We start from the raw sequence: 13,340 nt of genomic DNA, 5'->3' as shown, positions 1-13,340 counted from the left end.
TAAAATTTTATATATAAGTTTATAAGTTGTTTAAAATTATAATTATTATAAAAAATTATGCAGGATTAAATACGATCTCAACATCGAACATTTACATTTTACGACTTTAAACTACCATAAATTTTGCTGAAATCTTTTTAACTTAATAAAATTCTTCTTGAGGTTTCATTTTAATAAAATTATTATAATGTATTAATTACAATTAAAATTTAATTACAATTACAGTTTTTAGGAGTGAAACTTAACAAGCTTTCTACCTGAAAACAAGCTAAATGTATTATATTATTATTAATATTTATTTAATAAATTCTTATTGTTTATGACGAAATAAATAATAAAGTTAATTTTGTTTTAACTAATATGATTTATTAATAGTTAATCTTGATTTAACAGCCGTTAATTCTAATTTATTATCTTATAAGACAGAATGAAAAATTCGAGATCAAATCTGCAACGGGGAGAAAAAAAATTAATATCACAAAAATAAAAACAAAAAATCAATATTTACTTTCGTAATTATGTATAAAAATATGTTTCCTGTATAAAAAGAGCTTTAATTTAAGTCGACGATGAGCTTAGAAGAGATAAAAATAGTTTTTCTAAAATGAAATAATGAAGATACATCGAACGAATTAATCGATAATTTTATAAAAATTCTATCTATCACATATGTAAACAGGTAATTTATTTAGAAAGATTTATGTATAAATCAGTTACAAATTGATAAAATTTCATGGAATTACTCACGAAAGTATATTATTAATATAGCCAGGAGGAAGTATCATACAATAACAAACACGCAATTACCAAATTTTGTAGATTTTTATGTAGAGATCCGAAGCGTAAATATCGAAATAAATTTAATTCAGTAAAGGTTTATTCAGTGAAGAAGTTTTGCAACTACAACGAGAAACGTGACTCCTGAAGTACCATTTTATAAATTTGCAAGCTAGTTTTATGCAAAGGAAACCAATTACATCACAAAACAATGAAACTTTCAGACAGTTTGAAACTATTAACTTAACTGTTGAATGAATTATTTCCGGATGATGATGAGAAATGTCCTTTACATGTATCAAGTAATTATCATTATTTATATTTTCATCATAATTTTATACTTCCTGTTAAAAGTTTGTTTTGACAAATACTTTCGAGTATGAAGTGGTAAATTTTCGGAGAGATTCAAGAATACTTGACATAATTATGAGAATTTTTCGTAAATTTTATTAAGATTTTATGTTCTATACGTAGTTATAGAAAATTTATGTATTTTATTTGAACAAAAATGGAGTTTTGAAAGCATTAACCAAGTACGAAAACTCGAACGTTTCAAATAAAGAATTTAAAAACTTAAAACTAGTATAACAATAAAAGTTTCTGGAATTTAATAGTTCATGAGATTAGCTTTAGGCTAGAAGTGTCAATTTTTGATTCGTTCTTGACCATTTTTAGAATTTTTGTCTCCAATGAATAGTTGCGGTACTTTACACTTTCAAGAAGATCTGTCCAGAAGGCTTCGAGATGTCGAGTTTTCATTTCTTTATACCTTTGCTTGATATGCCATAAAGTAAAATTCAACTGAAAAATGTTATCTTTTCTTTATCAGGTTAGATTTATCCTTCAAAAATGATAGAATACGCAATTATTGGAGTTATAACATTTGTTTAATCAACCAAAGTCTCACGCATATTTGTCGTATAATACCGATTATATCAAGTACTATCGATAAGTTACTATGCTATCTGTACGAATAATTTGTATAATTTAAAGAAAGAAAAATGCGATATCAACTGAATAACTAAGAACTATTTGACAACTATCTCACGTAATTCTCATTTTTAGATGATTAAATCGGACGACGTATACCAGTTAGTGTAAGATATATTACCTTTCAAATAAAATTGCTTTCAACAATCCCTGAATTAAGTTGAATAAATATTATCCTTATAAAAATGGCAATATTTATAGCATGAAAAAAAATTAAATTTTCTTTTATTAAATATATTTTGGTATTTTATAACCATAAACAAAGTCGGAGTTATGTATAAAATATAGGATAAATATTTTTCTGTAACAAATAAATAAATAAAAAATACTACTCGAGTTTCCATCTTGAGTGTTGTCGGCTTTACTTACTTCTATACAAGAAAACAAAGCATATATTTACGTATTAAGCTTTAAATTTTTACATATTACACATTTTTATTATACGCTCGATGAGTTTCTTGGATGTGGAAGAATTTTTTGCTTTATAAAAAAAAAACAATTTTTTGGTATACCAAAATTTTTTTAAAGGATAAAATTTAATATTCGGATTTAGTTTTTTAGTTTACAGTTCATTCTTTTCACTTGATTTAACTTTATTTTTTCTCACTGAAGTTCTGAAGTTTGTTGCTTTTCAGTTACATATCTTCATCACTTTATAGTGCAATATTTCTTTACGTTTCTTTACTCTTCTTGAAATTATATATATATATATATATTAATTGTAAATTTTACAAAATTTACATTTTATATAACTTAAAATTCGAATTTTATATAGAGTAAAATGAGTTATGGTTACTTACAATGTACTTGTAACATAATTCGTTTACTGACTGATGGTGGGACGTTATTGGATGCTATACATAAATAAGCTCCCATGTGAAGTCTGCTTACTTTAACAATATGTAATTCTTCTCCTTCATAAGTCAATTCTGTATAAAAATATAGAAAACATTAATGGAATATGCTATTTTTATTGTTTATAACGTGAATCGATAGCATTAACTCATGAATAGTTTTATAACTAAGAAAAATGGAAAATTTATAAAGTATAAATTATATATTACTATGTATAAAAAGATTAAATTCATATTTTATCTTCGAATTTATAAAATTAATATAAAGAAAATACAATTTACGTATTAATTTTTAATGTAATTCTTTAAGACGATTTGTTAGTTTCATTTGTACCATTTTCAAGGTAAAAAGTAAGCTTAAAAACTTTTGTTTTTATCAAGAAATAATGAACAATTGCTGTATCGATCCATGTCATTATTCTTTCAACAATGTACAGAGAGAACATCCCTTTGACGATAACATAACTCAGCGTGGGGTTGCTATAAACTACGTTAAGTAACACAAAATAGCCCACACGACAATAGTTTCAACGAAATTCTTATAAATAAATTATTCAATCAAAATTGTACTACAAAATTTACAGTTATTAATCACATTTCTAAAAGTTTTTTACATTAAATCTCATTATCGTTCTAAGTTTTCTCTTTCAGAAGATGCTGAAGAGTATTGAGACTCAATGAGAATTGAATCCATCAATTCTTTGTAAATTAAAGGAAAATTTATTTAAATTAATTGATATACTTTTTAATCACCTGAATTATGATTTATTTCTTTTTCTTACTTCATTAAAAATTTTATTTTTGAAGACAATTCTTGAATCAAAAAGCACTTTTACTCCTTTTACTCTCTGCGCGAGCAATTAGTAAAATATTCATTACTAAGGAATTTAATGGTTTTTCCTACTTCATTAATTTATTTCTAAATCTACTTACTAATGAATAAAATTTATTAAGATCTAGTAATAGCTATAAAATGCTAGATTTTGCTCAGTAACTGTATAGAATTATTATTTAACGATTTTTATAAAAATAATTATTTTTTTCTTTTGCTCTTCCTCCTCTTCTTCCTTTTATGATAATGGATGCTAGATTAAATTTAAAAATTAACAAGCATGTTTACATAGCAAATATAATAAAAATATTCTCTCAAACCTAATTTTATAGCTTAATAAAATTATTAAAGCCGAAAATTAAAATAAATTTTCTTCCATTTTTTAAAAATATTTTTTTATATTATTATTAACAACGGGTTAAATTAAATTAGAAAAATCGATAATACAAAATGATAGTAATATTAAACAAAAATAAATTATTAAAAGCATATTTAAAATTATGTAACATTTAATTATTATAATTAAAATAAAAATTTTAATTAAAATAACTAAAATGAAAATTTAATTTTTATGATAAATTGTAATCGTAAAAACTGTTAGCCATTTATTTCCATTGTTGAATTCTCTTTATTTTTATTATTATTATTATCATCATTATTTTATTTTATTTTCTTGCTATTTGTTTTTATTAAAGTTTAGTATACAAAAAGAAATTTTTACTAATAAGAGTAGTTTTTGGAGAAGCAGTTAAACGTGCATCTAACATTCCAAGTTCTTTCTTTCTGTGTTGTTGAGTGACTGAGAGGGTTGAAGAACACTTATAGCACAGCGGGACTTGACAGCTTAAATGTGGATGAGATCTACCCATCAGGAAATGCCTCTAGCATAGAAAACGTTGACAGTGTGACGGTGACAGCTGTTCATTCAAGAATACATATAGAGTCAACACTCGGACGATCTGTAGGAGTTAAAGTTCTGAATTCATTCTGTTACCTAAGTAGACAAACTCTCTAAGAAATAAAAATAAAATTACGCCCGTAGCCGATGTTTTTTGATTATTTACATCGTTTTTACTTTACTCTAGTTGGTCTGAGGCAAATATTTTTTTCACTTTTCTTGGGTATCTTTGACGCTTGTTCCCTTTCGTTTTATTTATATATATATATATATAAGGAGAACAAAACTTGTAGAAATATAATCTTGTTTTTTGTACTCGTTCCTAGAAACTAAATCTAAAGCGATCGTTTATTTTGAGAAGTTACTGATATACACAACACGATTCCAGTTGCGATATCAATACCCTTCTTTTTTTTCTTTTTGGTTATACAAACTAGCGAGTTAATTAATCTTTTTTTATGGTTAGATAGCTTCTAAAATTAAGTTTCAAAGTATATTTACGAGAAAGTACTTTCCATTTATTAATTTGAAGATAAAATATGTTTACGATCACCTTTTTTTTAGATCTTTTAAAAATAATTTACATTTTTTTCATTTTTCCAATTAATGTAAAATGTTAATTATTTTAACTGATTTTGAAACATTTTAAATTATTTTTCTGACAAGAAAATCTAAATAATATATTAAAAATTTTTTAAATATGTTGAATTTTTGTTGTATATAAAGCGTGTATATTACTTATAAGTATCCACTATTGTCTACACGATTTAATTTAATTTCGATGGATAATTACGGAAAATCTTTAGCTAATTTGTATTAAAAAATAATTATAAAAACTGTATAACTATTCTGTATACTTAATTAAATCGTTGTAATACAATAACAATAAATAAATTATAATTTTATGAATTTTGTATATCCAGTAACAAGGTAAAACACTCTTTTTACAGGAATTTTGTACTAATACGTTCAATGAAAAATCGTTACTTTTATATAAAAACATTTTATAAACTAAATTTAATGTTATAAGAAAAATTTAATTAATAATTTATAATATTTTATGATTTTCACAGTTATTTTATTAAGATATGTTGAGTTCTAATAATGTTTAAGAAAAATTATAAGTGAAACTTGATAGAAAAAAATTTCTGTAGAAGATTTTTCAGATACTTTTAATTAGTTTTTGATGAAAACACCCAAAGACAATTTTGTTTATCTCAAGACAAAATTTTAAATTATTATTTACTTTACAAAGTTGTAATATATTGTATCTGGCTCTCACTCTCTACACGTTAAACTTCTTTCTTTACTCTCATTTTTCTTTCAGAAAACGAGCTAATTAATCTTTTTTTTTTATGACAGAAAACTCTTTTGGAAATATTCTAAAATTTTACAAATATATAAAAATATATTTTTTATTTTATTATTATTATTTTTTTAATCTATTCGTAGCACTTTGGAAATAGTTAATAGATAAGAAGAGTTCCTCATCTATATAAACGTATATAAATTATAAAAATATTGCAAATTTTAATTTCTCTTAATTATAAAATTCTCTAACTTACAGAAGTATGTTTATACATTCGCTACACTGTTTATTTTCTTAAAACCAGAGACTTAATTAATCACTTTTATGGATGAAAGACTGTAAAAGCAGTTTGAAATTGTATACATAGTGAAAACATTCTGCATTTATTAAAATATAATTCCACGGCTCTACAAATTCTTAGTTTCTTGGAATTTCTTTAGCAGTTTTACACAGGATTTTTTTCGAATATGTCCCCCCAAAAAACCCTATCAAATTGAAACTTTTATCAAATAAAAATTTCTTTAAGAGATTTTTCAACAAATTCTTTTACTTACTTTTCGATGAAAACATCTGAGAAAAAGTAGAGTACAATAATTCATATCAAGTTTAGTATCTTCCGATGATGATGCCTTCAATTTTAATGAATACTGAATAGAGCAAAGGGAGTAGTAATACAGAAATTCTTTCAGGGAAAGAATTCACATTATAACGAAATCATTTTTGAGAGGATCTTTTATTAAATAGAATCATCTCCGTTTTGGGCGTATTTCTGTAAAATGACCACACCTTCACACAATCGTACTACAATTGCATTAATTCTAGTGCTGGAAGCAATGCGAATAACTAAGAAAAAAAATTTATATAAAAATTGAAGTAATTTATATGTACTGTACATCGATTCAATTACAATATATATATATTTTTTAAATAAATAAATAAATGAATTTATTTATTTATTTTTTCCTTTATATCTTGAAATGTCAATAAGTTGTAAAGATCTATCTTAGTTCAGCTATTGATTGTAAAGAAACAAGTGAGACATCGTTTCAAATGGAATTCGGCAACCGTGCAATTTCAAGCAGGAATAGTTTTTTTATTTTTTTATATTTTTTTCGTTCTTCTTTCTTGTGTTCTATTCGTCGTCGTCGTCTCTCTCTCTCTCTCTCCTCTTCACTTTTCCGTTTCAGTGATTTTTCTGTGGAATTACAGACAGATAATCTAGTTTTATGGGATAACGGTAACTTTGAGAAGATGAACAGTTCAGAAATTAGCGAGAAAGATTTTCTTCGCTTCTTTCAGCTATTTTACTTTTTTAAGAAAGAAGATGTGACAATCCATTTAAGCTGTCGTCTCCACTCCATAGAAATTTTACAGGGTCAGATTTGATGTTCTATAAAAGGAACTTTTCATAAGAATTATCTATATGTAAACATCGATTTTCGTATTTACTTATATTAAATTTATGTTTATATCAATTATACAATTGAAATATTAATTTTTAAATCGAATTTCTTATTATTTCTTTTGATAAGTAACAAGGATTCTCTTGGGAGATTTTCCAAAATGAATTTCTTACAAGTTGACACATATCTTTCATTTGATAAAATATTTGTCCCTCGAGTAATGAAATACTTTTTAACAAAAAATAAAAAAGTTTTTTTTAAGGTAAAAAATTACGTGTAATTTTCAAAATTAATAAACTATAATTAAATTTTTAAATGATCAATTTAGCGTTTTTTTAAAATTTTAATCAACTGAAGTGGACATGTCAATATTTTAAAATGTCAAGTTGAAAGAAGGTAAAGTTTTAGTAAGGAATTTATATAAGTTGATCACTTGGAAAGTTTCTCTTTTTTTTTTTATTCTTTCAAGATTCTCATTTTCTGTGGAAAACAGTAAAACTGTCAGATTTGATAAAAGTATTTTTATTTAAACAGGTAATGTTCTTTTATATATATATATATATACATTTCCTTTTGCTTTAGTTCAATCACGTATTCTCCCTTCGATACAATAAATCAGCAGAGTATACGTCGGACAGACAGACTACAAGTTACATCGATTGAAGAAGAGACGACCACTTGACCAAAATTCATAGTTTACCGTCTCGTGACAAGACAACTGTCCCGTGTTGGCAAATAAGTGACGGAAAGACGCCACCGACTGTCTTTCACATTCCTAACCTGACATTTGGCGACAATGGATGCGGCTAGACAGTGGCGCCATCTCAGCGACTGGCGACGTGGAAAAAGTTGACAAAAGTAGCTGATGCTGGAGACTGTAAGGTTGGCTGCGAGCCAGCCAGGCGCTCCTCAACAGGAGCTTCATACAAACCTATTGTGAGCAACAAGTAATCCCCGACAGAAAGCCATTTGTCAAACAACCTTTCACCTAAATGGTATGTTCGGATCTCTACGTGAATAAATTACTTGCAAAATAAATACTTTCTCTAATATATCGTCAATATTTATATCGACTTAACTAAAACAAAAGTTGCAATGAATCTTCTTTTCATTTTCCTTTATTATGCTCAACATGTGATTAAATATTTCTCTTGATGATTAATTTTTTTTTTACATGTTTTAGTAATAAATGATAATTATTAATATTAAAAGAACTTGACAAGATTTTCTTCAATTTTTCCACCATTTTGGCTCTTCTTTCTGTATATTATATGTATGTTTGTAATGATCCACCGTATATTTTTCTTTACAAAAAACTTTGAAAGCTAATTATTAGTGAAACAAATATATAATCAATATTTATTCCATTAACTTTTCTTATAATTTTTTCGGTTTCTTTGATTTTTCTTTTAAATTTATATGTAATTAAAAATCACATTGCAATTTCCAATAATATAATAAATTACGAAGTAGAACTTATAAAACCTTCTTCCATTTCTTCTAGACAATAACTATTAATGAAATAACTTAAATTGTAAAGAAAAATAGATAAACTAACATGTTTCAGACAATATTTACAATATGGATATTGTCTGAAACATCTTAGTTTATCTATTTTTCTTTAAATCCGTCTTCTTTCACGTATTTCTATTGGATTAAAAAGGAAATTAAGATAATCAATAACCTACAAAGTTTTCTAAAAATGAGTTTTTAACATATTCTAAGCAAGAATCACAATTAAATTGACATTTTTCATTCTTAATTTCTTAGAAACTACATATTTTCATACAAGATTAATCGCTCGTCTTCACAATTCGAGCGGAGCAACGTTTGGTAAAGAAAGAAATTACAGGAATATTGTTATTACACAATATATCTGGATTTAGAAAGATATATTTATGAATAAAAAAGTAAATAATACGACTAGTAAAAGGAAATTTTCTATTTTAATTCGGCAAAATCGCTTTTTAAAGTCAGTAAATCAACGAAATATTGAGTCGTTCAATAATTCCCGTGGTGGTGAAAGCCAGAACAATATTTAGCTGTAGCACTTATAGTGACAACTTCTCTAAGTCATGCTGAGACAGCTCCAGTCGGCCTATTGTAGCAAGAAGCTTACGTGCACGCCTCAAGAGAGACAAAGCTATAGGTCTCCTCTATTGATTTTTTAACTCTGGCAAGGTGCTTAAATGGACGGTCGCCTTACAGACGGCTTGATCGCCGTTTTCTCAAGAGAATATCACACGGCCTGCATTCGAAGCTTCTCACTATGTTGAACAGCTAAAGTGAATTACCATGCAGCTTTGCCGCTATTGGGAATGATGAGTGAGAGAATGCGACACGTGAGAAACTCTGGAGGAACATCAATTGTTTTTGATGACATCAGCCTCCTTCGACGTTAATGTTATACAACTAGAAATGAAAACATATAAGAATACTCAAGTGGTGAGATATATTTCAGATGATAGAGCAAACATTGTACAGAAATGTTTTAGTGGAAAAGACTTACTGATTGTGCACATCTCACATAATAATACTGTCAGATATATCAATGTTATGACTAGTTTTATGGTAAATAAAGAGAAGAAATTGTTCAGTTATTAAAATTGACGTATATATATATATTTTTTTTTATTCTATTCGATTTTTCTTTCGTATAATTTTAAAATTATACAAATTAATTTTAAGAAAATGCAATAAATTTGTTTTTATTTAGGCCTATAAAAATTTAACATGTAATTTCAAAATACAGTAAAAACCTGTCTAAAACGGAAGAGAAAAAGCTATTCCGATTTACACGAGTTTTACTGTATTATTGCCTTAATAATTTTAGACGAAACAGTTCAATAGTGATTTATATTATTTATACAGAAATAAATTCAGAAATTGTTTGCATGTTTATGAAAAATAATCATCATAAATTACAGATAAGAAGTGAATTATTGCGAAATTTTTATGCGCAAAATTTGTATATGTTATCAAAGTATAAAGAGATAACGTACTTATATTTTTTAGAATATTTTAAATGATATTATATAAGAGCAACAGTAAAATTTTTCAATATCCCAAGTAACATCCCATATAAAAGTTGAAGTAGAATAATTTTGATAATATACTAATTCGATAGAAAATTCCTCGTAAATTTCGATAGCAAATCAAAATTTATCATTTGAAAATATTTCCAAAAGTATCATCATAAAAAAAATATCAGTTGGTTAGATGATGCTAAATCCTAAATGTTAAAGGTGACACGTATTGCCTTCAGGTATATTCTGCAATATAGAAATTTTGTACACATTTCTATCTTTTTTGAATTTATAGAAAGTTTTCTAATAAAGTTTAATAGAATTTTCTATCATTTTTTAACAAATAAAATTAAAACTAATTTTTAAAGTTCACAAAATTAGTTGTTATCTTAACTTAACACTAAAAAAAAATCATTATCAGTTGAAATTATTTGAAAAAGATTGACTCTTATTACGTGAACCTCTTGACAAAATTATTGAAATGACAATTCTTCTGATACAATAGAAGCATTTGCAGTAGTCACTTCACAAACCATCAAGATTCAATTAGTCTATATAAAGGAAAACTTTGATTTCCTGCACATACATTTACCAAACTAGAATCTTTTCCTGGGCTTCTTTTGTTACCTGAATAACATCTACCTGAATTGTAGTTAATAAATGTTATTTACGTAAATAGCTGAAGAACATCTAGATAGATACAAGTCACGCAAATTATTATAAAGTTTTAACATAAAAATAAGAATTTTTTTTAATGTTAATGTACAAGAAATCAAGAGAGAATTATTATTTTTTATTTTAACATAAATTTTTTTTGTTAATTTAAGTGACTTCCATGGCAAAAAAATATCAATTTTAATAGCATTTTTCAGTGATATGAATAAATAAAATATTTTATAACTATTTTTACTATATATTTTTTAACTTATTGCTCACTAGAGTCATATAAGCAATGCATTAAATATGTATTCTCTCCTCTCCCTCTAGTTCATGTAAATGTGTAAGTTTATGCATAGAAAGAAGGGAAATGTTAATAATTTCGTGTATAATTTTTAAATATAAATAATTTTTATTACAAAAGTTTAATATGAAAGCATTAAAATCTTCATATTACCATGAAAGATCTTAAGTGCCAAAATACGTCTGTTCATAAAAATTACAAATCATATTGATATTTATTTATAGATATAGAAATAACTGAAAAATCTATTAAAAATGTGCGAAAAAGCTGAGAATTTCGCTATAAATACAGCAAAAAAGGCACATTAAGACAACAGCAAGACGTTGTAAACGAACGTCGCGTGTAAGAGAACTACCTTGTAAAATGGGTTGTATAGCTCTTTAAGGCTAATAAAGTAGCCGATGGAAAGATGTAAAGTATGTAAACTGTACAGTACATACCTGAAATTTTGTTACTCTGCCAGTTGCCAACGGCTATAGCTTGGGCATCTTCTCTTCTCCACACTATGGTTGGTGTTGGGTAACCTTTTGCGCGACAGGTCATTGTAACATTCGATCCCTCTCGTACTAAAACATCGGAACTGCTGTCTGTGTCAATGATTTCTGGTGGAACTAGATGGAAGAATAGAGTAGTTCAGGCAAGAGAAAGGGTAATAAATTTACAACATATTTAACGAAGCAGAAACTATGTGTTTGTAGGGCAAATTACTAAAGGAGTCTACCAATCTTATATAGAGTATGTTCCACTTCTTGTTTGAAGTTTCTTTCTGTCCTCTCGACCATAATAACTAAGCATTTCTAACACATACATCCCTATTTGTTAGCATATTCAATGACGTAGAAGTAATATTCTTGTTATTTTTCTGAATAATTTTTAAAGTGTCACACTACCATATTATTATTATGTTACTAATATATTAATTTTTTTTTCAAAATTTCAAAAGAAAATATAACATCTTTTGTGTATTTTATTTTTCGAAATAAATTTATCTGCTTTTTTTCTTTAGTTATTTCTGATTTTATGGTAATTTTCAAGAGAAATATTACTTCAAATACAGTTAAGAAGAAGAAATTCCCAAAAGAAACTAAGTACTGTTTCTTTTCTGACAGTAAAAAATGTTGGATGTAGTTGGTCGAGTCAAGACTATCAAAAATAATGGAAACAACGGGACAATGTGACAAAATGAACAATGACTAAGAGATCAAGACAAACAATCCTAGTGAAAAAAAATGGGATTTGTGTGAGAAACATGCATACATCACATAATATGGCATTTTCAATAAAGTTAAATGTATTCATTTATATAAAAATCATATTCAGTTAAATATATTTTATTATTAAATACGATTTTTTTTCTTCTTACGCAAATTATTTATAAAACATTCTAAATTTATGAAATAAAATTAATAAAATTTTAATATAAAAAATCTTAAAAAAATAATCCCATTTTTCACATCACTTCTATTCATTCACTTGTTATAAATAATGAAATTTTTTTAAGTGTAACCGATTCTAGAAAACACTTTTGTTCCGCATTGCAGTTAAAATACAAATTATGTCACCCCAGAGTACAATTTGCATTGAGAATAATAGAAGTGATGTCTCACAAATGATATATAATGGTCAAGATTTACGTGCAGTTTTGCAAATCACAGCATTTCTACAATTTCCAACGTTCAAGCACGATGCTCTTCATCTTGAAAATATTTTTTTTAAAAAAAGTATTAATGGTTTAAAAATCTATTATATATATTAAATTTATAGCGAATTAATCGTTTTTAGTTTAGAATTATTCATATTGTAGATACGTTTCTTTATTATTGCACTTGTAGCAGAAAGTTTAGTTTATTGCTTTTCTGTAAATATTCTTCTCAGTTTTTTTGCAGATGAATTATGTTTTTTACATATTACACGTCTGAAAAATATATATTTTATCAGTTTTCGTAAATATTTTTAGTAAATATTTAAATAAATCATAAACGTGAAGAGATAGAAATTCAAAACTTTAACTTGTTAACAAAACTTTATTATTATTATTTTTTTCTTCGTTAGTTTTCCTGTCTGATCGTTAACTATAATAAAGAAAATTTAACGTTTTCGTGTAAAATAAATAATTAAATATTGCATTCTTTTTATCTTCACGAGGAACATAAACTAAACAAAATCATTAGAAATAACTTAATTAAGGGCTAAATTACCCACGAATAGTTGAATATTTTATAACTTTTAACGCATTAATTAACTAATTAAATAACGTGTTATAGAAATTTTTACTATTTTTATGTAGAGA

At 25.8% G+C, this 13,340-nt stretch overlaps 1 protein-coding gene across 3 annotated transcripts in view; it reads right to left on the bottom strand.

Annotated features, from left to right (window-relative positions):
- LOC111619377 (lachesin-like) overlaps positions 1 to 13,340 on the bottom strand; it is a 66,901-nt gene that overhangs the window by 38,740 nt on the left and 14,821 nt on the right. For all 3 annotated transcript variants that reach the window (XM_023361236.1, XM_023361110.1, XM_023361181.1), the window contains 2 exons: positions 11,491 to 11,661; positions 2,568 to 2,696 (listed from right to left, as the gene is read on the bottom strand). In XM_023361236.1, the coding sequence (XP_023217004.1) occupies positions 2,568 to 2,696; positions 11,491 to 11,661 (300 nt within the window). The remainder of the gene's footprint in view (positions 1 to 2,567; positions 2,697 to 11,490; positions 11,662 to 13,340) is intronic.

This window comes from Centruroides sculpturatus, unplaced genomic scaffold (genome assembly GCF_000671375.1).
Source record: "Centruroides sculpturatus isolate CEXI.00-Female unplaced genomic scaffold, Cexi_2.0 scaffold48, whole genome shotgun sequence".
NCBI classification, from domain to species: Eukaryota; Metazoa; Arthropoda; class Arachnida; order Scorpiones; family Buthidae; genus Centruroides; species Centruroides sculpturatus.
This window is presented reverse-complemented; position numbering and strand designations above follow the sequence as displayed.